Genomic DNA, 25,489 nt, shown 5'->3' on the forward strand with positions numbered 1-25,489 from the left:
ATACTTTTAGACTTATACTACGACTTTCCTATTTGACATACAACTTTTGTCAAGCAGGTGACCAAACTGTCATACTTCAATGGGACTTTCATATTGAAAAGTCAGTTGCTTCCTAGCAACCAAATGACAAAATCTCAGGACCATAATATCCTAGCATGGTCTTTTCTTTTTAAATGGAAAAATAACTTTTGTCTACTCGCTCTGAGCCTCGTTTTGTTTTTTTTGTGGGGTCTTTTTTTTTTTTTTTTCCTCTACACTAGAATTCCCAAATCGATTCGGTGTGTCGCTGCCTTTGCATTTATGGGTGGCACTTCTGCACCTCGCCAGCACGGAGAGAAATCTCCACGGACTCTTCTTTGCACATGGAAATGCCTCAGTTTAATTAGCTGATCTTTAAATTCAGGGAGTCACGACTCAAGAAAGCCTGACCATCTGCCGTAGCCCGCCTTTATCAGGAAGGTAACAACAGGAGGCAAATGGGAAGCAAATCGACAAAGAAACGTTTGTAGGAAGAAACTCGAGCCATGTTGTGCTCTCAAAATTTATATATCTTTATAGGCTGACGACAGTTACGACAAATACTCTTTCAGCAAATTACTTTGAAGAGGGTTGGGCATGTCGCCATGCAGCAAAACAATCAAGTTGTGGCAGCATGCCATTTCGGACACAATTCATACAGTCCAGAGGACTATTCGCCAGCTGTCCTCTTGTTTAACTCTTATTGTCTCGGTTTTCTCCCGCTGGCTCTAGACACGCCTATCGCAAAAGAAGCGTGTGCTGCCTTCAAAAGATCACGCACGCTTACGAAGCATCTAGACAAACATTCGCGATAGGGGGCAGTTGCAGTGGTATCGCCCGGTTTTGTACTTCTAAACTTGTTAACAAGCACAGTTTAAAATTTTTCCTCATTAAAATCTTAAGTAGGCGTCTATTAATGTTAATACGTATGTTACTTTATAAATAGAAACTGGAGAATATTTCAACTACATGGCACTCTCCCCCTGCGCAAATACGATTGGTACAGTCCAGTGGCTTTTGGCTGGCTTGAGTAAAGACTCCACATCCAGCCGCACTGTGGAGTCACCGGCACACGCGCATCTGCGGGAATGGAGTGAACGGAGGGTGTGTATTGGGCTGGATACTGCAAAGAAAGGTATGGTAAAAATACATATTTATATTAAGAAATATTACATTTGTGTATTATCTTTTTTTTGTGGCATAAATGTAATTCCACATATAAAATACATTTGATTAAAGCTTTGCACAAAGGCTCCATGAAATCATTCATTTGAAGGCATGCGCTAATTCTTTGATAAGCTCTGTACTCATGTTCTTAAATGTGTTTTGAGTGCATTTGATGTTTTTGGGACTTAAACCTACATTTACAACAGACATAAATGCTGACCATTTCATTCCTTGGTGCTTATAAGGTCATCCAACCCCTTTCAAAGCATGCAAATTATTAAAGACCGTCACTAATAAAATGAAATCTGAATTGCATGATATTTATGGGGCCCGAGTTGGTTTAGATGCTGATGGCATAATTGCATTGATTAAATGGAATACCTACTACAATAATATTTATCTACACAAGTTCCATGCATTTAAAAGACATGTTTCTTAGTGCTTGCAAGTGTTGTTTACCACTGATCCAGATCCACTGGTATTAGTACAGCCATTCTAGACATTAGGTCTGTTAAAAGTTAATTAAAAGGAACATTTTACATACAGTTAAAGCCATTATTATTTGTATAAAGGGTTGATCTTTTTTCCAGAAATCCATGGTGTATCTCAATTAACTTTGTACTGGAATACATATTGAAGTGAATGTCCATTCATAAAGGAGAATGAGTCTGTTTACACTGGCAGAGAAACTTTCTTTAATTTATTAGCAAAAGGTGTTTTCGTCTTTGAGAGGGTTTTGTCATGCATTCTGATCAATCGCTTCATTTTCATTGAGTGGCATGATGAAAGGAGAGAAGTGGAATCACAAAGACTGTCTTTCAAGTCTCTTCACACACTCACTCTCTCTTTCTTGCTCTCCGCCATGTTTTGCATGGCTTCATTAACATTCGACTGGTTTTTGGCTTTGCACCAGCTGTGGAAATAAGTCACACACCAAATTCTGTCGCTCCCATAACATCTGCATCCACACGATTCAGCATCTCTATAATAACAGGCTCCGCATACAATCTGGGCCGTGTTCAAGTCTCCCGTCAGACTTTCCAAGCTCTGGCCCTCTCTGGGAATTCCAGACCTGGCCGCAGTGGTAATGAAATTGGCCGAGTAGGCATTCCAATAGATCACAGCCCCACAGACTCATGGGAAAGGGTGTTTGGGAATCTGGCGGAGATGACATGAGAATTGCAGACTATTGAAAATTGGCTTATTCGCTGATGTCTCATCTTTACGCTTGACTGCGAGAGAGGATGGGTGGATCTGTTGTGTTATTCTTCTGCTGCTGAGATCTCTGTCGAGAAGACTACGTCCTGTCTGCTCTTCTGAGCTTAATGTGCTTTGTAATCATGACAGACCTAATGTGTTTTCAGGGTGGAGGTCCTTGCGAGTACAGTTTGTGGGTTAGAAAGGAGTAGGTGATTTACTCATCCCGTCCCCTTGTGATTTCATTTCTTCTTTGGAACACAAAAAGAGAAGTTCTGAAGATTGTGCTGATTGCTCCTTTTCACACGTTTACAACACGTTGACTTTCAAGGAAATTCATTTAATGGCGATTTGGGAAATATTAGGCATGTAGTGACATCTTGAATGGTGAAATACTTACGTTTCAAAAACTGCTTGCCAAATTCATATTTTAAGGTGCTATAGAATGGAAAACTGTATTTACCTTGGTATAGTTGAATAATAACAGTTCTGTACATGGAAATGACATACCATGAGCATCAAACACCATTGTTTCCTCCTTATGTAAATCTCGTGAATAAAAAAGACCACTGAAAAATAGGTGAATCAGAACATAACACCGACTGTGACTTAACAGCCAGGATCACTAATAGTTACGCCTCCAACATTTGCATATACACGCCCATGTTCTAGGCCAGCCGCCAGCCGAACCATCAGAAGTTCTGCAGGTATTGTGAAGAAACAAGCGAGGACAACAGCGAAAATGGCAGATCATGGAAATAAATGTTATGTTCCAGGCTGTGCAGGGGATGTGAAGTGCAGGGATGGGTTTGTGTGTATTCAGAAAGGCACGGAAAGAAAATAACGCGTTCTAATAAAATAACGCAAGCCACTAAAGGGACATGGTTAGCTCCTTGCTATCGGTAGCCTGTTAAATTACATAAGATTTCACTTACCACATAAACAGAGTAAGAAGAGATGACTGAGGATGATGGCGATTGATTTACAGATCCTGAGCACCACTGACAAGCATCAGATCTTGTAAAATGTGTGGTTAGTACTGCCGCTCCATAGTATAAACAGAGTTCGTGCGATAGCGAATCTCCAAAGCGAAAGTGAAACTAAAAAGCGATCGTGCATTTGAAAGCAGTTTCAATGCCCAGAATATTAATAGCAGCTCCCTGATGCCCGCATTTTATTTACAGTATAATTACCCAACGATATAACTGCGCGAGAAAGTATTGAAATATATATTTTCTCTGTTTCCTTCCTGTAAGCTACTGAAATGAGCAGCACTGTGAAACAGCCAATCAGAGCAGAGCTCAATATTATTATTCATGACCCTTCCAAAGCCAATAACAGACCGTTTCATTATAGGGATAAAATTCTAGGGTTGTAAATGGACATGTAAAACTGTTTCTGGAGAATGTTTGCCCTTACATAAGCCACGTAGCTTCTATGTAGATATCAGAGAACAATTTAAAACATTGTATCAATGCATTCTATGGCACCTTTAAATCACATTTCAAATCAGGAATAAAATCAAACATGAACTGCCCCACAAATGTTGGGCAAATTTGGGTGTGAATGAATGTTTTCATGAATAAATCATGATTCACTAATTACGTACACTCTCAGGAATAAAGGTACAAAAGCTGTCACTGGGGCGGTACCTTTTCAAAAGGTACATGTTTATACCTAAAGGGTCCATTTTGGTACCTTAAAAGTACATATTAGTACTTAAATTGTACATATTTGAACCTAATAGGTACAAAAGTATACCTTTTGAAAAGGTACTGCCCCAGTGACAGCTTTTGTACCTTTATTTCTGAGAGTGTAGGTACTAAAATTTATTCTGAAAAAAATGTAGGAACAACTGGCAATGTGGTGACTGGCTCTTTTATTTAGAAGGCTATATTGTGCATTGCAGTTTCTCCCATTTAAACTGTCTTGGTGCATATATACAGTCTTCATTTACAATGAAGGGAGACTGAAGCTTTCAAGCATCAAAAATGATGCAAAAGCACCATAAATTAATCATAAACTTTGACCCATGTGCTATATTGACTTGGCATGATTACATTCTGATTAGATACAATACTTACTGCAGTGGAAACACAAGTGTTATCATTTGTCTTTACAAGTTCCATGCATTAAAAAACATGTTAGTCTTCTGAAGTCAAACAATATCTTTGTGCGAGAAAACAAGAACAAAATTCAAGACACTTATTTCACAGTTTTCAATATTTCTTTGTATGTGTTCCATGGCAGAAAGTCATACAGGTTTTCAAAGACGTGAGGGTGAGTCAATGTTGGCAGAATGATAATTTTGGGGTGAACTAAAATTGGGAGTTGCTTTTTGTTTAATAAAGCACAGTTTGTCACAGTGACCTAATTCCTACTGCAGTTTCATCAGCCTTTCTTTTGCCCTCTGTAAGTCTTGTTGTATCAGCAGATACTGTCCTCTCAGCAAACTGGCCACTCGGGCTTGTTGACACAGAGCTTTGCTGGTATTTTTTCAGTCGTTGGAGTGTCTGATGGAGCAGGCTGCCTTCTATTGTGCTGAGCTGCATCCATCCACATGAGTTACAGAACTGAATGAGGATGGAGCCTTTAGAAGCTCCACAATCACATCCTGTTAAATTTTCTTCCTCAGAACTCAGGAAGAGGGATGATAAGGATCCACACCGACTCATTAGCAGGGATGTTGTCCCTAGTGATGTGGGTGGGCAACTAGATTTCCCCCAAAATAGCATTTATATAAATACAGCGTCTGCCCTAGATTTTTGAGTGCTTGACACCAGCGCTCATTAGATATAACAAGGAGCCATGGGCCCTATTTCTAAAACGCACGCATGATTGGATTTGATCCTAAATTCCATGGATTTCATCCAATATGTCAAAACTGTTGCATAACATCCATACAAACTTTTTACGCCATATATACCAGTGATTCAAATAGTCCACTGATTATGAAAATGTAAAAATAAATAACTAGACAATCACAATATGCTTAAATATTATTGTATGTGCACATTAGTCATTTTAACTGTGTTGTGGGTATTACATGATTTAATTTAATTCATTAATTAGATATTTGATTTCCTGGAATGAATGAATGAATGAATATATAAATATGTGTGTATGTAAGAGGGATACATTTAAGGAATGTTTTTTTGTGCATATTATATTAATATTTTATAAATCAGTCATAGGAACATTTCAAAAAACTGTTGCATGTTCACATTTAGGATCATTCTATGCACGTCTTTATACATGAGGCCTAGGTTTGATAATGGTTGATGTAACTTGCCTTTATTTTCTCAGGAAATGAAACCGCTTACTTTTTTGTAGGACTTCAAAAAAGTAGTGTTGCATATGTCATAAATTGAGCTAGTATCTTCCTCAAATCTTGTTACTGGATATGAAAGGATCTTTTGTAATCCTGAAACTCAAGATGATGACAATTCAGTCATAATTTACTCATCCTAATGTTGTTCCAAACTTTAGGCCACTTTCTTCTGTGGAACACAAAAATTAAAATAAAAATGTTTTCCATATAATGCAAGTCAGTAGGGTCCAGTGTTGTTTTGAACCCCATTGGCTTTCATTTGAATTCTGCCACGATTTATCCACTCTCATTTTTGGGTAAACTTCCCCTTTAAACAGAAAAGTTTCCCGCTTGTTTGATTCCTTTTACATCTGTAAGAGGATCTGATTTGTCATTCAAACTCTGCCCAATGCATTAACATGTTCCTTTATAATAACAGAACAAGACTTTATGTAAATGTCACAGCGGTATCTCCTCATCTTACTTTCTCCATACTGAGGCCTGTGAAATCTGAGATGTCACAGTCAGAGATCCCTAAACATTATTTCTAACAATCCCTTAGAAAAACTTTGCCTGTAAGTTTTCTTCATGGTAATAAGAGAATCCCTGACATGGTTATCTAAGTTATCAGCATGTCCCGCCTGAGGCTGTATCAGCATGGACACATTGTTCCACTTCAAAGCTGCGGCGAGTGGGCACTGAAAGAAAGAGAGGGGGTCTTGGAGAGAACAGGTGCAGTCTTTGGGAGGGGGAGAGTCCCTTCTGCCATCTGTTGACTTCTAGTTTTCCCCCAAACACACTTCATCACAATTCACACACGCCTGCTTGGTCATAGTGATCCAGGTTGCTATGGTGCTGTATGGGAAGGATAAGACCCCCACATGTGTGCGGTCAACTCTGGGCGCGCGGCTATTGTGTTTTGAGACATTCAAACATTTGGGGGGTGTGCGTGTGTGTGCGCAGACTGAAATAGGGGTGGATGAGGCGAAAGACTAGTTGCTTTGTCAGATGTGGAGGAGACGCTGAGGTGCCTGTGAAGGGTTCTCCTCGGGAGGTTCGGTTTTACATAATTGCACAGCCACAAGCCACTATTTGGAAGGCAAATTTACTTAGTGGTTGCTGGACTGAAGAGCAGTAGTAAATGGATAGCGCTTGAAATCAAACGACGGATTTCAGTCTTTTCTCTTCCCCATCAACAGGTCACATCTGCAGACTGAACTCGGATATTGTTGAAAACTGCAGAGTAACAAAAATAAACATGGATTGTAAGGAGGAGATCAGTGACTCTGATAGCGGGATCATTTTGAACTCTGGTGAGTGCTTTTGTTTTTTTTTGTTTTTGTATTTTTAATGATAAATGATATTTAGGAGGGAGCAGAATGCAAATTTGGTGCTGTAGTCCCCAAAAAACAGATTTTTTTTATCAGTATACCAGTTAATAAACATTAGTGAAGTTTTCTAGCTTTTTTTTTATCTAAATGTATTTTTTTTGTGTTAAGAACACAGGAATTGGAGGAAAGTCAGATACCCAAACTCTAGTTTCTTACATGAGCACTAGAGTTCATTGTGTCAGGGTAGGCCAAATGCTAGCCCCCTGTATGTGTGTGCTCTTGTGTAATGAAATCTGTTGTGATATCCAGGCCCAGACAGTCCCACGTCGCCGGTGAAGGACCTGAACACTCACACACGTGCCATGAGGCTGAAACAGCAGGCCCTTGAGGACAGACTGGAGCTTTGTGTCTTGGAGCTAAAGAAACTCTGCATTAGAGAGGCTGTGAGTGACAAAAAAATGTGCCATCAGTATTGCCATCTCTGCTAAATTCACAGACATCATGTATCACACACACATACATTATATATATATTATTTTTATTTTTATTATATTTTAAAGCATGGGACTTATATTTACATGTAAATTAAACCATCACAAATAGAGGGTCTGTGGAAAATTCTTGAATTGTGACCAAAAATCTGCTTGGAAAAACTGGCAGCCAATATGATATTTCCCATTAATTTTCTTCATAGAAATTTCAAAAATGTTTTAAGCCATCAACCGAAAAAAAGAGCCATTCTTTTTGTGATTTCAAAATTACAATGAAACAGTAATCTTATAAAATATTGTTTCAATTTAAAATAACAGTTTTATTATATTTTGTCATGTAATCCTGTGATGCAAAGCTGAATTTTCAGCAGCCATTACTCCAGTCTTCAGTGTCACATAATCCTTCAGAAATCATTCTGATATGCTGATTTGCTGCTTATTTCTTATTTTTATAAAGATTGAAAATGGTTTTCTTGCTCAAAAACCATGATAAAATCTTACTGATCCTAAACTTTTGAAAAGTACTCTATTACGTGCAAGCATAAATTACTTTGCACACACATTGTGTCAGAGTTTCAAAAGAATAGTAAAGTTTCAGTAGGAAAGTCAGCTGGCCCGTAAGCGTAAATCAGATTGCTCTGATTAAGCTGGGCTTTTTCTTGTTCTTCAATACAGCCCTTCAATAGAGGCACTAAAGCAATGTCCAAGAAACAGATGCTTCTTTGCATGTTAACCCACATGTCTGTCATTCACTATTGGCCAAGCAGGGAGAAGATTTAAGGGCCTAATCATTACACCATAGAAATCTCTTTGTGGACACTTCGATAATATAAAGACGAGCATCTGCTCGCTCAAAGATTTTTTTTTGTTTTGCATTGACTGACAAACACAAAGTTTGTTTTCTTTGAGATTAAAATGCCCTTTGTTTTAACAGGAGCTGACTGGAAAGCTGCCCTCCGATTACCCTCTCCTGCCTGACGAGAAGCCTCCACAGGTCCGGCGTCGCATCGGAGCTGCTTTCAAACTGGATGAGGGTTTTATTTCACAAGATGGCGAGGTAATAGGCCACAGTTTCTACACAGAGATTACTTTAATAGCTTTAATGCAACTGACTGTTATTTGAGCCAACCTGGCTAGTTTTAAAAGATATTATTTATGGTGGTGAAACCGTTCCACTTATATGGAAAAAGATTTTTACGAGGTGCGTTTAATGCATATTTCAGCATTTCTAGCTTGTAATCGTGCAGTTACACCCTGAAATGTTTGTCTCCAGGAGTCTGAGCTGCACGCGCTCGAGGCTGATCTCGCCCTGCAGCGGCAGATTTATGAGGCAGCCCGAAAGCTCTCCCTCGAGGAGCACATCAGCAAACCGGTGAGGAAAAGCCGACTGCAGCAGTGTAAACGTGAAGAGAAGAAGCTGAAAGAGCTGCAGGATGTGATACTAAAACACCGCATCAACCACGGCTGTGTCTCTCCACAGACCTGCTGTTCTTCCAGACAGAGAGGTCAGCCAGTCGATTCTCACATGAACAAAATTTTAAGCATTATAAAAGCGATTGACTGTATTACTAAAAAGATATAATATGAATAAACAAATATTTGTTGGTCCATTCCAGATCTTTGTATGTCTGATGACAGCTCACTGTCTGATGCTGTTGCCTTGGATGATGGTAAGTAAGCAACCCTTTATTTCCTCAAACTCAAATGTTCGCACTCCACTGTTTTTCATGTCTAGACTCTAGGCGTTCGCTCATTTAGAAAAAGTTGTCTTTTATCTACAGACTCAGACTCTGCTCCCTTTTCTCCAGCCGTTCTGGGGTCTTCAGCAGACAGCGGTTTCCAGTGTCTGACTCTCTTGCCCAATAACGGCCCAAAGCAATCGAGCTCCAGTTCCAGTCTGGACTATGATGCCTCACCCATCCAGAACTCTCCATGGAAGGAGTCCAGCTTGGACCAGCCCTACCAGAAACAAAAACCTTCTCACTCTGCCTGCAGCAGCCGCTCAAGGTACTGTGGGATATTCTAGCTTTGAGTCCCATGGTAGATATTTAATTGCAATATAAGCAAACCTTTACTTTGTGTTGTCAGAGCTGTTTTAAAGGTACTTGATAGAGCATTTGGTTAACATACACCTTACTGTTCAAATGTTTGGGGTTGGTAAGATTTTTTGGTAACACTTTACTTTAAGCCAGTGGTTTTCAAACTTGTTCCTGGGGACCCACAGCTCTGCACATTTTGCATGTCTCCCTAATTTACACACCTGATTCAGATCATCAGCTCATTAGGAAAGAGCTCCATGAACTCAAATGAGTGTGTCAGATAAGGGAGACATGCAAAATGTCTGAAACAGTGGAGTCGAGGCTGAGATTGAAAACCACTGCTTTAAGCCTTTATGTATAATGCAATGAATTGATAAGCATTATAATGTATTAACCGTGGTTACAATTATTCATGAGATTATAAGCTGCATTACAAGGCATAATTGATGCATTAAAACTACTTTTATTATGCATTATACATAAATGCTTTAAGTAAAGTGTTACCTTTTTAAGTGTCTTGTGCTCATCAAGGCTGCATTTATTTAACTTACAGTAAAAACAGTAATATTGTGAAATGTTATTACAATTTAGTCTGTTTTCTATTTTAAATATTTGAAATGTAATTTACTCCTGTGATGGCAAAGCTGAATTTTCAGTAGTCTTAAGTGATCCATCAAAAATCATCCCAGTATGCTTATTTGGTGCAGAGACATTATTATCAATATTAAAAACAGTTGTGCTTCTGTGTCAGCAGCAGTCCAACAGGCTCACCAACAGACACAAGAATGGCAGAACTTCCTCCAGCGCCCCAGTTTGTGTTTAAGAGTCTGCCAGTGCGAAACAATCAGCCAAACAGCGCCCCCTCCACCCCAGAGCTGCCACTGCGCCGACAGTTCTCACAGTCCTTCAGGTAATTCATTTACAGTATTGGTACTTCAGGATTGTCTGAATAGCTGTTTGTCAAATACATGGCTTAAAATGATAACAAGACTTTGTCACATACAAAAATATTTGGTGAAACAGTTGCATTTAAATATTTTTGATTGATAAGTTTATTAATGAGCAAAATTTGTATTTCTATTCTATTCCATCTGTGGAAATGTCTTGCCTTACTAATCTGTTATCATCTCCTCTCAAATAGGCTTCCCAGAAGCAAACCAGAATTGACCAAGGCCAGCTCAGACCTGGGACGGGGCCGGACAAAGCTGCCACGTCGACGAGTGACCGATTTCGCATTAGCCTACTCAGTTCAACGTTTATATCAGTGCAGCTCTGAAGACAGCAGCTCCGAGCTTTCCATTTCCTCGTATAGCAGTTCCTCCAGCCGAGAGACGACCACTGAGGCACCTAAACCCTGTCCGCCTCCATACGGCTACCATCGCACCGCTCCAAATAACGGACCAAGCCAGCTCAACACCCACAGTACACTCAAAAACAACAACAAAAACCCACCTAACCTCGTGCCCGGCCCCAATCGAGTGAAGATTAGCAATGGGACACCACTTCAGGCAGACATAGCGAGGCTGCAACTCAGACAGAATTCACAATCTGATCCTGTACATACCAATAAACCCCAACAAGGCGAGGTTACCTCACCCAAACGAATGCTCAAGCCTCCCCCGCCATACACAAAGGTGGTCCGCACAATGTCACTAAGAGAATATCCCAACCACCCCAGCCGTGTGCTTCCTCGAGATGTGGTATCAGGGGAGCTTAAAACCTGGCACCAGAAAAACAATATAGTCATATCCAAACCTCGCTCACATGAGCGGCAAGGATCGATTCGAATCAAGCGCCCAGAGCCGCCGCCCTACCACCAGATTCCCTCTCATAAACAGGTAAAGATGTGAACAATATGTGCGTTTATCAGTACCAGTTTCATAATTGAAATCCGTTCTTGGTAAATAATAAACATACTTGTTTCTATCCAGGTTTCTCAGAAGGTGATTCTGCATAGGGCTTCGGATGGAACGCCGCTGCAGTGGTTCGAAGAGGAAGACTCTGAGATTGTGAGTCAGGTGTAACCAGGTAGAAGAAACCTGGAGGAGATGACACAGAGAATAAGTGCTCTCATTGTACATGTCTTTATTTTTATTTATTGAGCCAATGGACTCACTGATGTAGTCTGATTATGTTCATTCTCACCGACTTTTTGACCAAGTTGGAGCTGAGCCAGTGTATGCCTCAATTCCATATATGCCTACATTTGTGATTAAATTTCAAGTCTAAGACTTCCTTGTAAGGCATCATGCCAGATGTTTATGATGAATGTATAATATAATTGTGATTTTATTGATGTCAGGAGAGTGTGGCCCACCTTTTGCAAATGAATTCCCTCATGGAAATGACATCATTTAGTATATATTTGTGTCTGGTACACGATTCTTCATAATTAATGTATTACATAATGTCTTAGTTTCCCCATGATTTTATTTAATTTAACACAATTAATATATTATTTTTCCATTATATTTTTTATTTGTGAATTAATATTACCCCTTTCCTAACATTTTTTTTTTTAATTAGTTAAGTGTTGCTCTGCTACTGTAATATGCATTGTAAGAATAATCCATCTGTGAGTTTTAATAATACCAAATGCAGAAGTTTTACTTCCTGTTTGTACACTAACTAATTATGAAATATATTTTATATTATTTATAATACTTTAATAAACAATATTACAGATCCTCATTATTGTCTTGTGCATTGTCACATTTTCAGATATTTCACATTGACATTATAGAAAACAGATGGAGAGTATACATTGACATGATTGCTAGTGTAAGACTTTTATTGAGACCATTTCCAACTATACATGAAACAGTTTCCCCTAAAACAAAGTTAAAACCTACCAAATAGTAACTAAGAGCTATCAACAGTGCTTTTAATTAGTGCTGTCAAACAATTAATCACATCCAAAATAAAAGTTTTTGTTTACATAATATACGAATGTGTATATTTATTTTATATATACAAATGCAAACACATCGCATGTATATGTGACCCTGGACCACAAAACCAGTCTTAACTGTCAATTTTTCAAAATTGAGATTCTGAAAGCTGAATAAATAGGCTTTCCATTGATGTATCGTTTGTTAGGATCGGACAATATTTGGCCGAGATAAAACTATTTGAAAATCTGCAATCTGAGGGTGCAAAAAAATCTAAATATTGAGAAAATCGCCTTTAAAGTTGTCCAAATTAAGTTCTTAGCAATGCATATTACTAATCAAAACGTTTTTATACATTTACGGTAAGAAATTTACAAAATATCTTCATGGAACACTTTACTTAATATCCTAATGATTTTTGGCATAAAAGAAAAATGGATAATTTTGACCCATACAATGTATTTTTGGCTATTGCTACAAATATACCCCAGCGACTTAAGACTGGTTTTGTGGTCCAGGGTCACATATATTTAAGAAAATATGTTATGTTTATATATAAATGTATATATATGTAATTACTTTCAAAATATATACTGTATGTGTGTGTAAATAAATAAAAACTTATTTTGGATGTGGATCACGATTAATCGTTTGACAGCACTACTTTTAACATATTCATCAAATTTACATTTCTGTAGATATTTATTATAATATTCACATCCATAAGACAGGGGTTTGCAGCAACCACACTAATATGGCTAATATAATGATTGAGCAAAGAACAGCGAGGTAAATGACAAGGACTATCCAGCGGCAATGATACATCCACTGCATAAGAGGGCGCTGTCTGCAGGTGGAGTCACAAACAATACAAATGATCAGTATGGATTAATAATTCAATAAATAAAGTCCTATGTGAAAAAGCAGTGTGCAAATTAATAGTAAGTGTAACTTACAAGCTAATGACACATCCATCACAGTCTCTGAGGTGGCGCTCAGATTTCTTGCACTCCAGCGACGCCTTCCTCCTCAGCCTTTGATGAGGTAACACTGGCAGTGAACTTGTGTGTCTGTTATTTTCAAAATTATGAAATAGTTAATATACCACTGGATAACTAGCAGAATAAATCTTTGTGGATTGTTTATATCTGCAATGATACATTAAGGTTTGTTTATTCCTGAAACTTTTTCTCCATGACTTTCAATAATAATGCGTCCATGTTTAAAGTGACCTACTTTTTTACAAAGGAGGGGTCCAGCTCAAGACTCAGAGTCTGGTTAGGATGAATTTGGGCAGAGGATGTCTCCTCAGGAGCATCCACTGTGGCAGTTTGTGAGGGACTGAAATCTTGAGGTACTACTTGCCTAAAGAAATGTGAGACTTGGATGTGGTTATTAATCACACTTATACTGTAGTAAGTCAGCATAAAACAGCATTCACAACCCATTTTATTCCAAAATGTTATGTATTCCCAAGTAAAAAAGGGTATGAAACAAGAAAAAATGACAGGACTTAATTTTATCCATTAGAAATGTGTATAAAGTCAGTCAATAGTTTAAAATTTGATTTCATGTTGATAAAAATTCACTGTATATATTTTATAAATTATTTTATTGTGAATGGTTCATCTGTGTATATCATTGGTTTAAAAAAACAAAGACTTGAATCAAGAACTCCAACATATTTTTTTTCGATAATCTGTTTCCTCAGATGTACATCACGACAGCGATTAGGTATTTTTGCAGGCCAACCTGGAAATTAGCATCACGCTGTTTCCCTGGACAAAAACCCAATGGGATTTTGCCATAGGCTTTTGGATTATTGTAGAAACAAGTTTACGATCCTTACACATTTTGTTCATCATTATAATATTCTGTATATAATATAACTGGCAGAAGTAAAAAGCTAAATGTAGGCTATAAATTACCTACATGATCACATGGCATCACAATCACTAAGCTGTCAACAACTCTTTCAGTCTTTATTTACTCTGAAAGTTTGAGTTAAAATAGTTTTCAAGAGTGTGATTATAAACACAATGAAGCTGTGAAAGCGGACTAGTGATTAGATGAGTTTACCAGCGCGATATGTTGGCATTTAACATTCTGACAACCTCTGCAGTACCATTTAACCACTTCAGACTTTTTCAAACTACGTAAAAGCTTTAAATCTTTCAAATATTTAAGGTCTTAGAATACAACGTGAAAATAAATTGAACTGGTCTTAACCACAGACCTTATTTTAAGCTTTTATCCAAAACCCAGTGAAGAAATTGACTTCAAACATTGACTTCAGAACGATAGAACCGAAAGTGCTAAAATGCTAACTTGTTCTGGGTTTTGGCCTACAAAAATACATCGTCCCTCCTGAAGCTGTCTATACAGAAGAAAAGATCTGTCACTACTTCTGTTACATCGCAACTATAAATATACAAATGTATTAAAATTACCCTCTGCTCATTTGGCAGTCATCTGTGTGGTCTGGTTTCTTTGTGGTTGATTTTATCTCTTCACAAATCTCATTGGTCACTGAAGATAATATAGCTTCTGACCCCTTTATTTTTTGCTTCTTCAAATGAAAACAAAAAGAAAATTACAAGTGCATTTAAACTAAATTAAGATTAGATGCTTATTGTAGTTAAAATGTAATTGAATAGTTGAGACTCATTGCGCACCAACCTGGATTTGCTTTGCAATGATGTTTGTACTGATTCTACGCCGTAACTGAGGCTGAGACAAAAGAAAGAGACCGATGATACAAATCATATAACACACATCTGAACTATAAATTGATTATATATCTACATAAATTAAGAAAGCAAACAACAAAATCACATTTTTCAAGATAAAGCCGAAGTACAGAGTCAATACCTTCTGTGAGTCTTTTTCCAGCTTTTCAATAGCGTCAGTTTCCTCTGCAGTGACACAGATACATTATTTCAAAATGCTAGTGGATGAATTGTAACTTTAACATCGTGAAAGAACTGAATGGGTGTTTTCCTACCCCACTGCTCACAGACATGTCGCTCTCTGCTGCTTTTCTCCATCTGTTTCTTCATCTCCTCCAGTTCAGCGCTGTTCCTCTCATGACGGCGCTTCAGGTTCTCCACATGAGCCACCATCAGTTCCACTGCATGGCTCACTTTGGCCTCCTACACAGACACAGAACGGGATTGAATATATTAAAAGCCCATTGATTGAACCACCAATCTAATGGGATCTGGCTTTGCTACCAGAGTAAAATCTAGTATGGACCGATACCTGATGCGCAGCCCCAAGAACCTCTGCTGTGTTGGAGATTCGTCCGATGGTGCCTCCGATAATGTTGAGACACAACTCAAGACGCTGGAGAAGCCCGGCGCGTTTGATATCTAAACACATTTCCTTGAGTGTCTAGTGACAAAAATACAATTCTATAATTGGCATAGGCTAAATCTAAAAAAGCAATGATTCACAAAAGCTATTCTCAGACTGTAGTCATACCTCAAGCACTTCCATGCCTCTTTCCACTTCCAGTTTGAGGTTGTCCTCGGCATTGTCTCGAGCGTGTTCCTCTGTCTCCAGCCTCTGACACAGTGTGTACTGGTCACAGCGAAAGGCCAGAGACAGCTGAGAGAAAGCAGCCTGTGCAGGGGGTTTATAAGGTAATGAAAAGCTAAATTAAATAATTAAAAAAATTAAAATACCATTTAAAATATTTATTTAGATAAAAATACAATCTACATGGAACAGAATTATGAAGGCATGCCAGACTTTAAAGAGAGCTGATATTCTTCAAAACCATCACTTCACAATGTCCATTTATGTATGTATGTATCTATCTATCTATGTCAAACAGGACTGACCTCCAATTCCTCCTCTGTCATGTCAACACTATGATGAATGTGAAATAACCAACAATACAGATGGAGTGAAATAACAGATATTATAGGAATTTATGTCCACAAACCAAAAATCAAATATCTGGATAACCAAATGAATGGCTGAAACAAAGATAGCTATTAAAAACTAGCTTGTGTTAATATCTGAATAAATCACCTGTTTGGACCTAGCCTCACCATATCAGATGACTCTTCTAAGGCAGTTTGGTCCTCCTGTCTAGACCCTTCAAAAGAGAAAGAAAAAAAAAAACTTAAACTTCTTTAATATACCCTGTATAGCATGAATGTATGGTGAGTAAATAGTTTTGGCATTACCTTCCACAGAGTCATTCTCACTGTTCTCTGTCTGGTTGTTGGTCAGGACTTGCTGGTCTTCACAGGCCTAATCAGACGTTATTGTTTATACAAAATATATTGTAATACATACTGTAGTATATAATACTATAAATATACTGATTGGATTAATTACTATTTTTCCTCAAAAACAAAGCTAATGAAAATATTTATATTTCGTTCATCTTGATAATTCCAAGTTGCAAAAAACCAACTGTATCCTTAATTCCCCAGCAACATTAAATGTTTAACAATTAACGTTTTACACATTAAAAACACGTTTTCTACACAAAGTTATTAATTCTGCCAATATATTCTTGTCGTCTATTAACAAAAGCCCTCTACTAACATTTAAATTCAACCCAACCTCATTAACCGTCGTTCTAATATTCATATTTACAGCTTCTGCTCAGCGTAACATCCACGAAGTAAAACCAAATAAAGATAAACTTACGCTTGCTTACCATGACATTTGCTGACTTCTTGCTCTCCACCTCTATTCCTGCTCCTAACACTCTTAATCTCATTAAGAGATAGAGTAAAGAAAACGGGCAGACTAATGAGGCTGTTTTAGAGGAGTCATGGCTGTCACAGACACTAGTGACAATACCAGAATTGAGCGAAAAATAAATGCTACGAAACAACGGCAAAATGGATTTCGCTTGGTATGCATACTACAAAACACCATTAAGATGAGCCGTCTTGCAAAAATTGCCTTTAGTGTTGTAGCCAATTTAATATAAAATTCTTAATTTATACACGTGAAGCAGTTTCACATCAAAGTTTTTCTAACTACATGGCATTACACAGCTTCCTTGTGGTCTATAAATGTGATGCAAACATTTGAAAAACTGTTCCAATGAATGCACAATTTTTACACCAATAAAACAAGTGAGCATATTTAGCATTTATTTGAAAGGACATTAGGAAAGACACAAAAACAGATGAGATTTGGATCAACTCCACATTTATTGTAGAAAATTGAGGAACAGAGTCTCTAATAGAGGCGCTGTGGCTTTCCCATGGTGCTCTTGATGTAGAGCGCTCTGACGTTCTGCCAGTTCTTCTTCAGCAGAGACACCAGGAAGTTCACAGCCAGGTGGATGTTGTAGACCAGCTCTTCCTCAGTCATCCTGACATGACCAACAGCCACAGCCAGACACAGAACCTGAACATGACAGAGATGACCATTATCAATTTAAGTAACAAATTCAGGAGTTAAAAAATATAAGGTTGATAAGATTTTTTTTGTGCGTTTGAAAAGTCTCTTATGCACAAGGCTGCATTTATTTGAACAAAAACACAGTAAACAGTAATTTTAGGATATATTAAAATACTATAAGTAAAAGTATTTTCTACTTTATTTTAAAATCTAATGCAGAGGTCTTCAACCCTGCTCCTGGGGACCCACTCTCCTGGAAAGTTTATTTCCAACCTGATTCAGCACACCTGCCTGCAATTTTCAAGCAGTCTAGAGGAGCTTGATTGGCCGCTTCAGGTGTGTTTGATTAGGGTTGTAGCTAAACTCTTCAGGATAGTGGGTCCCCAGAAACAGGGTTGAAGACCTCTGATCTAATGTATTCCTGTGGTGACAAGGTTGAATTTGCAGAAGCCATTACTCATTTACATATTTTTGTGGAAACAGTCATACATTGTCAGAATACATTTGCAATAATAATAATAAAAAAAAAAAGATTCAGCATTTCTTTAAAATAGAAGTCTTTTGTAAAAGTATAAATGTCTATACGGTCACTTTTGATCAATTTAATGTGTCCAAAGCACTTGAATAAAAACATACCTTCTTCATTTGGAATTTGATGGTGGATTTCACTTCATCCACCTTGGTGGCCAGGTTCTCGTTATGGGTGAGCAGAGAGGGGAACTTTCCTGCCTTGTTGAGGCCAGGTCCCAGGATACGAGGAATCTGCTTGATCAGAGACTCAGAAGCCAGGAAAGCATCGTACTTCTTTGCTAAAAAGAGAACCAACAAGATGCATCAACACTTAGACTCAAGCCAGAACATAAAACAATAGCACTGAACATGTCTTATTGATAATGTTCTCTCAAAAGGAAACTCACCCAGCTTCTTGACCAGTTTCTTGTTCTTGTTGAGCTTTTTAAGAGCCTCGATGTCCATGTGTGGAAGCTCAGCGGCCTTGGCTTCATCACAATGCTGCTGGTCACCAAGGACGCACACGGAGAACTTGGGACGTGGGGTGGTCTTCAGCCTGCAAGGGGCAACGGAAAAGACTGACTGACAAACAGAAGCATGTCAGACCCCTTTTGACCCACGTGAGGCAGAACAGAAGAGTCTTACCCATACCACCTCAGCTGGAATCAGGTGTTGATAGCACAGGCATATAATAAAATGGTCGGCTTAGGTATGACAGCATGAACGCAGTCACCTATAGCCTCCCCTCATGTTTTAAGACCCAGGGTAGGGGTCCGCCTGCTTCACCAAGCCAGAGAATGGATGGTTCAGACAGACTACCCGAGGCTATTCTACACTGCCTGCCTTTAACCTGCCTGCTCAAGCAATTTAATCGACAGAATAACTACCTCATGTCAAGATATCCAGATTTATTCAGGCAGAGAAAAGGGCAGGCAGACAGAAGGCTGGGTGATACAGTAAAGGGCCGAACCTGACAGTGCCTGAGAAACGCTTGTCCTTCTGGGGATCGTAGTTCTTCAAGCTGATCTGCAGCTCCACAGTCTCAAGAAACCTTAAATATAAAAGTCAATATAAATGTTGTATACAAATAGCTGCTACATAATGAGAGTAAACACTTGGTGCGGTTAACAAAAATACATCTGATACTTAAGCATAGCCTTACTCTTTATGGCAAACAGATAAACATACATTAATTTGACGAATAGCTATTTAATTACTAGCAAGGAGCACAATAACTAGTTTGCGTTGACCAGAAATTACCAGCCCAAATTACTAATCCAAGAAAAAAAAAAACGTTGCTGGTCCCTATTCAGTTAAGTACTAATAACTCTTTAGAAACTACTACATGGTTAACGTTACTTGAAACTATACCAAGAGCTGCAAGTGTGTTTAAGCTTCACTAATAGGAATTTATTACACAGCAGTTCATAGTAAAAAGTGAAGTAGGAGACACCCGTATCAAACTCGATTTCTACACAAGTGAACTACTAAAGAATTAAAAGAGAAATTAAAAAAGTAGATTTTTTTTTTTTTTTTTTTAAACATTTACTATTAAAAGTTCATATGGGCTACTACATAAATTTATGCTGTTAGCCAACGCTAACACTAGGACCACACTTACTTTCTCTTCTTGAGACGGGCACCAGCCTGGACCTCCCGAACAGCCTCGTACAAAGTGTCTCTTGAGACCTTGCTGTTAAAAAAATAAAAAATAAATACAAAAAATAATTAATCCCATGACAAGTTTGTTCCGAGTGCAAATAAGACTGACCGGTGAATGCACCACTAACATGCCTCCAAACTCAGTTTCCCAAAACGAAATATATCTATATTACTTAAGATCAATATGAATAATAACCGTCAGAATAATTATAATTTCAGATGAACTTAAATATTTGTCAGATTAAACCGGATTGCATTCCAGATGACCCGGTGCGCTGCGCTGCGGCTCTCAAGAGCTGCTCGAGTTCGTCAAGGAAAATAAATCTCAAGGTCTCCGACTGGCATTGCTTGATGATATATTTGCTTATATAGCTATTAAGTAGTGAAATAAAACGTTATAAAGGATTAAAATAATGTATATATGAACATTTCTCACGTGCCTCATTTTGCCGTGATGCTCTCCTCTCACACGGAGCTCGAAAAAGGAAGTATGAAGGGAAGTTGCGTCGAATATATGCGCCTGAGTGAGAAAAAGGGACTTCCGGACCCGCCATGATTGTTGTGGCCACAGAAATGTAACCAGCAGAGAACTTTACATTCCACAAACTTTTTTTTTTTTTTTATATGTGTCAAAAAAAGTGTGTGTGCGCGCGCCATGCACAGTTACATTAAATTTGATATATTTCTAATCAGTCACAATAATTCTTCTTAAAGCATTCAAATGTGTCCAGGTCATAACATTTAAATACCGTATTGACCTGAATATAAGGCGATGTTTTTTCCTTGGAAATACATCTGAAAAAACGCGTTCGTCTTATATTCAGGGTCTAGACTTTGACATGTCAATAATACACCCACAACAATAGGTGGCGCCAAAAACGCATAAAACGAGTGTGCCATGAAATATGTAATGTAATGTGTGTTGTAAAGATCGCGAATGAAAACAAATGAAAAAGAAAAGCTTACAGCAGCATGATCGTGACTGTCATGTTAGCCCGATGGGACAAAACTTCCTCTGTAAGTGATTTTAAAACATAAGACAGTACCCAGATTTGAAGACTACAATAAGATTTAACGTCTACTGATAATAACATTTATAATTCAGATGGGCTACCTGTTATTTCAATGGTACATCAAAATTTTCCAATGTCATTGTTGGTACATTTTACCAGTATTTACCATACTTTCAAAACAAAAATTAGAATTGGAAAAATATGCAATATGAAAATAATTTAAGAATAAATATGTTTTACAGAGAGAGAAAAAAAAAAGATTTGGTTTTCAAAAAGCCTTTTTCCAACAGGTACATCTGGAAAAAGGGGGGTCGTCCTATAATCAGGGTCGTCTTATATTCGGGACAATACGGTAATAGGAATCCAGATAGTTTAATTGAAACTATTACGTTTAATAAATAATATAAATAAATATTGATACGAAGAGATATCAAATCCAATTTTTTTTTTTTATCTGAATACAACTATACAATACAAAGAAGTTTTTATTACATTTACAATACATATTCACAACTTTTTACAATCAGAATGACTGAAACTCATCTAGTAAAGTGCCATTTAAAATGGGCATAATATGATTCAAAGGGAAATCCGTTTTAATGCAGCCTGCAATGATTTCTTGAGGAAGGTTTCATTGAAAGACAGGCAACTAGAAAGTGTGTGGTGGCATGCAGGATTCACCTGAAAGCAAAAAAAAAAAAAAAAAATTAAAAAAAAAACCTTATTAATCAGCAGGTTTATGCTAGCTTTAAAAGAAAAAACACTTTAACATCTAGATAGTTATTATTATTGTGATGTTTATTGGTTACTTTCTATGCCTCTGAAATTTGCCTATGGAGCTTAAGTAGTTTTCATAGTAGTCCAGATGCTGTGAGGATTTGTTGATATGTTTTTAAAAACTTTTTATTTCCAGTCATTACAGTTATACTCACATGTGACTGATACTTGGTCAAGACGCTCAGCAACATCTTGGCAAACTTCATAGATTTGCTGAAATGTGGAGACTGGCTGCAAAGCTGATCGGTGAAGAGAGAGAAATCCTCCTGACTCAGCTCAAGCTGTGAGCATCACAACAAAAACCATTAACATGGGACTAAAAGACCCTTAAAGATTCAAAACTGCTTTCTGAAGTACCTTTGAATCCAGCAATGCATGGATGACTGATAACACTCCCTCATCCCAGGACACTCCGAGTATTGTTCTAAGATTTAGAAGTAAATTTCTGTGATCAGCTAAACCGATTACTCAAACATAATATATTCCAGAAATGACCCAGACTACTTTCTTTCTGAAAGCTGAATTGTGATCCTCAGACTGACCGAAATACAAGAAGCCTGTGATGTGGCTCAAGGCAGTCCACTACCAGTCTACAGAGAACCTCTGCCTGGGCGCTTCCTAAAGAAAAAATAGAATTAGTATTTACTGAAAAGATGCCTGAAATTAAGTATATAACAAATAAAAATGGTAAATACAATCTTACAAACTAATCCAGGTGAAAAAAAAAAATACTCATACCAGTTTGACCCTTCCGTAAAACTGGCTCTATCAGAGCCTGGCAGGTCGGCCTCGGGTAACGAGCGCAAAGAGACATTACTGCTGTTGCCAAACAGCGAGAGGCAGGTTCTGCAAGGGACACAATCTAAGGCAGAGAAATGCATATATATAAGTGCGATTACGCTTATAAAAAAAAAAAAGCTGTATTTAAAGCATAATACTTACAAATTCAATTAAAAACAAACCATTAAAGTAACCAAACACCTATACGCACAACAGTTCAAAAGTTTCAGGTTGGTATGATTTTTGATGCTTTTACAAAAAGTCTATTAAGCTCGCTAAGGCTGTATATATTTCATGATAAATATAATAAAGATGGTAACATTGTGAAATATTACTGCAACTTAAAGTGAATGTTTTCTATTTTATATATGATTTATTCGTTTGATAACATTCAACAGCCATTACTCCAGTCTTTAGTGTCACATGATCTTTCAGAAATCATTCTAATATGCTGATTTGGAGCTCAAGAAACATTTCTTATTATCAATGATGAAAACAGTTGTACTGCTTTATATTTTTGTGAAAACCATGATGCATTTTTTTTTCCAAGATTTTTTTTATTAATAGAACGTTCAAGTTTTTCTTACCGTCACTTTTGTTGAAGTTAATGCTGAATAAAAGTAATTTCATTTTTTTTTTTTTTTTTTTAAATTACCGCTCCCAAACATTTAAACTTTAATATATGTATGCAATTGACCCCCCTCCCCCCCTGCAAAAATATATTTAATTTAATAACATAAACATTTTTTCCCCATGTGTTTTGATTCAATATTATGATTAAAATCTTTTTAAGGTGGTAACCCGTGACAAATGTGAAGTTTGTGAACATACTAACTTTTGGCAGCAGAAGGTGTGAGATCACAGCAGAAGCAGTGCTGTGACTGAGGTCTGGCGACAGTTCCAACAAGCAGCTGCAGAACTGAGGTAAACTCTGTTCAGATGCTTCAGACAAACACAGCATCGAACACAATACCTCCACCTGTGATCAGATACAACAAATCCATACTAATGGAAACATTTCTGGAGTAATGAATCCATCAAGCAATTCATTTTCAAGTGAAACACCACAAACCTCACTGGGGTCACATTCATTAAATACTTTCAAAACAGACACGGAGCTCTCATCCCACTGTGAAGGAAAAAATAAATATGTAATAATTATACAAATGAAAAGATAAAAGCAATTACATTTGCATAATAAAACAAAGATGTCTTACTGCTGACTCTGTGTCTAGTAAGTCTTTGATCACATGAACAGCAGCCTAAAAATGGAATGTTAAAATGTTAGAAATGCATTCATTCTGAAGAGCAGTAACTTTTCTGAGGTTTATACATGAAGAGAATAACCTGTGAAACTGTTTGTGAACTTTTAATGGTCAAATTATGGAAAATAAGCTATGTGAGAGCATGAAAAATCAGTTCAACTGAAGTGAATTCCACTTTACCTTCAGGTGGTCTGGTAGATTTTTTGAAGACCCCAACACATCAGAGCGAGCCTGTGATACAGAAGCAGCACTCTGTTCCAGCTGCGACGTTCTCATTTTATGTTCCTCCTCTTCGGTCAACTTCTCTTCATCTTCACTTGGACAGAAATCCATCTTTACCCTTTTACTTTGGTGATCTTCTTGGGCATCTCCATCATGATCCATGTTGTCACTTTTCCTCTTTTTCTGAGATAAAACTGGCATGTTGATCTCTTTATCCTCTGCTTCAAGATCCTCAAAACAAAAAGCCCATTTACCCTTTGCATTAGCATTCCCAAATCTCTCACAAAGACTCTTTAGTTTCCCTGTACCATCTGAGGTGAGGAGAGTCCCTTTCCTAATGCCCTCAATATCTCTTTGGAGCTGCTTGATTAAGGCAAAAGTCCACTGATTTTCCACATCATCCTGAGTCAGACACTGAAGCAGGTGGAGAACATGGTCTTTGGGCAGTCCAGCGTGAATCGGATGTAGAAAACACAGCAAATTTCGCTTAAAGCCTTCAGAAAACAGGCACACCAAAGGTTTACTGTAAAACAAAAAGAATTACTCATACAAACGATGTCAGTGTATTTAACAATGGAATGAACTCTTAAAAGGAAAGGAACATAAATGAACGAAGACTCATTCATAATGACTTCTGAATTCAAAATGGTGTTATTTTTCATTTTATATACAAAAGAAAAGAAATAACGTTATTTTCGAATATTGACACGTATGACAGTTGAACAACAGTCGATTTAAGCCTTTCATTTATACTAAACCTCTAAAAACACACAAAAAAGGACAGCTTTTTTTTTTACACATCACTAGACAGTTTCTTGTGAAAATCCAAAAAGAAAATAAACTATTGTGAAGAAATAAAATATTTCGTAAGTTTTCCAAGTGACACTCAACAGAATTAGGATCGTTTTCGACGGTCTAACGTTACGTTACTTACAGAACGAGAGTGTCCTCGCGCACACATGCTTCCTGTTGACACAAAGTTTCTAAAAACGGAGTGAGCGTGAAATCTGGATCAGATCTGCGCTGTTTATTGAAAACCGTCTGCGCATTGCTCGCCCCAGCTGCTCCTGAAAACAGCGAATGAACCAGAAACCGGGACCGTCCGTCAAAACGCTGCAACAGAGCTTTCAGATCCATCACTGGACCTCAGTCACAGATATCGACGAAGCTTGCTACTATTGTCATTTCAAAATGACAGCCGTAGCGAAATGCCATCAAAACAATGACAGCTCATAACACCGCTTAAAGCTGTAGGAAGTTGTGTGCACTAATTTCGCCTCAGTTCTTTGTGGTTATAAACAAACGCTTATTGTACACCGAGGACCCCTGCCGTTTTGGAGCGAAATTACAATTGAGAAGCCCTCTGGCGACATTCTGAACCAATTTTGCTGTAGTGTCATCTTTAATTGTTATAATGGAATTACTGGTTAAAAATAAATA

General features: G+C 37.7%; 5 protein-coding genes across 12 annotated transcripts in view; 1 reads left to right on the forward strand and 4 right to left on the reverse strand.

Annotated features, from left to right (window-relative positions):
• Nucleotides 1–11,501, reverse strand: part of elapor1 (endosome-lysosome associated apoptosis and autophagy regulator 1) — a 30,482-nt gene extending 18,981 nt beyond the window's left edge. The window contains exon 1 of the mRNA XM_058785707.1: nt 11,471–11,501. The gene's annotated coding sequence lies outside the window, so the exon portion shown is untranslated. The remainder of the gene's footprint in view (nt 1–11,470) is intronic.
• Nucleotides 307–12,952, forward strand: inavaa (innate immunity activator a). Of its 3 annotated transcripts, XM_058785712.1 has the most exons (11): nt 307–459; nt 965–1,153; nt 6,892–7,005; nt 7,333–7,466; nt 8,449–8,571; nt 8,788–9,019; nt 9,131–9,184; nt 9,296–9,521; nt 10,308–10,463; nt 10,695–11,391; nt 11,485–12,952. In XM_058785712.1, the coding sequence occupies exons 2-11, from the start codon at nt 988–990 to the stop codon at nt 11,575–11,577; spliced, it is 1,995 nt and encodes a 664-aa protein (XP_058641695.1). In that variant the 5' UTR covers nt 307–459; nt 965–987; the 3' UTR covers nt 11,578–12,952. The 3 variants fall into 3 exon arrangements, with proteins under 3 accessions (XP_058641695.1, XP_058641694.1, XP_058641696.1); XM_058785711.1 differs by having other exon boundaries at nt 315–1,153; XM_058785713.1 differs by having other exon boundaries at nt 315–1,153; nt 9,323–9,521.
• On the reverse strand, nt 12,953–17,251 carry si:ch211-163l21.11 (inositol 1,4,5-triphosphate receptor associated 2). 6 transcript variants are annotated; one of them, XM_058785733.1, is made up of 13 exons: nt 17,123–17,251; nt 16,641–16,707; nt 16,483–16,549; nt 16,290–16,317; nt 15,928–16,068; nt 15,706–15,837; nt 15,449–15,596; nt 15,316–15,359; nt 15,124–15,174; nt 14,895–15,013; nt 13,681–13,809; nt 13,401–13,514; nt 12,953–13,291 (listed from the first exon to the last, which is right to left on the reverse strand). In XM_058785733.1, exons 1-13 carry the CDS (start codon nt 17,183–17,185, stop codon nt 13,159–13,161), a joined length of 1,236 nt encoding a protein of 411 aa, XP_058641716.1. In that variant the 5' UTR covers nt 17,186–17,251; the 3' UTR covers nt 12,953–13,158. The 6 variants fall into 6 exon arrangements, with proteins under 6 accessions (XP_058641716.1, XP_058641720.1, XP_058641717.1 ...); XM_058785737.1 differs by having other exon boundaries at nt 17,113–17,244; XM_058785736.1 differs by having other exon boundaries at nt 13,114–13,287.
• Nucleotides 17,252–17,603: 352 nt separating this feature from the next.
• rpl10a (ribosomal protein L10a) lies at nt 17,604–20,517 on the reverse strand. The gene is made up of 6 exons (XM_058783935.1): nt 20,433–20,517; nt 19,952–20,023; nt 19,301–19,381; nt 18,738–18,886; nt 18,457–18,629; nt 17,604–17,826 (listed from the first exon to the last, which is right to left on the reverse strand). Exons 1-6 carry the CDS (start codon nt 20,435–20,437, stop codon nt 17,656–17,658), a joined length of 651 nt encoding a protein of 216 aa, XP_058639918.1. The 5' UTR covers nt 20,438–20,517; the 3' UTR covers nt 17,604–17,655.
• A 918-nt stretch (nt 20,518–21,435) lies between these two features.
• Nucleotides 21,436–25,440, reverse strand: fance (FA complementation group E). Its single transcript, XM_058783930.1, has 10 exons — nt 24,984–25,440; nt 24,008–24,572; nt 23,780–23,824; nt 23,635–23,691; nt 23,398–23,541; nt 22,521–22,644; nt 22,325–22,400; nt 22,140–22,206; nt 21,938–22,063; nt 21,436–21,686 (listed from the first exon to the last, which is right to left on the reverse strand). Exons 1-10 carry the CDS (start codon nt 25,184–25,186, stop codon nt 21,585–21,587), a joined length of 1,509 nt encoding a protein of 502 aa, XP_058639913.1. The 5' UTR covers nt 25,187–25,440; the 3' UTR covers nt 21,436–21,584.
• Nucleotides 25,441–25,489: the final 49 nt, after the last annotated feature.

This window comes from Onychostoma macrolepis, chromosome 08, assembly GCF_012432095.1.
Source record: "Onychostoma macrolepis isolate SWU-2019 chromosome 08, ASM1243209v1, whole genome shotgun sequence".
Lineage (NCBI taxonomy): Eukaryota > Metazoa > Chordata > Actinopteri > Cypriniformes > Cyprinidae > Onychostoma > Onychostoma macrolepis.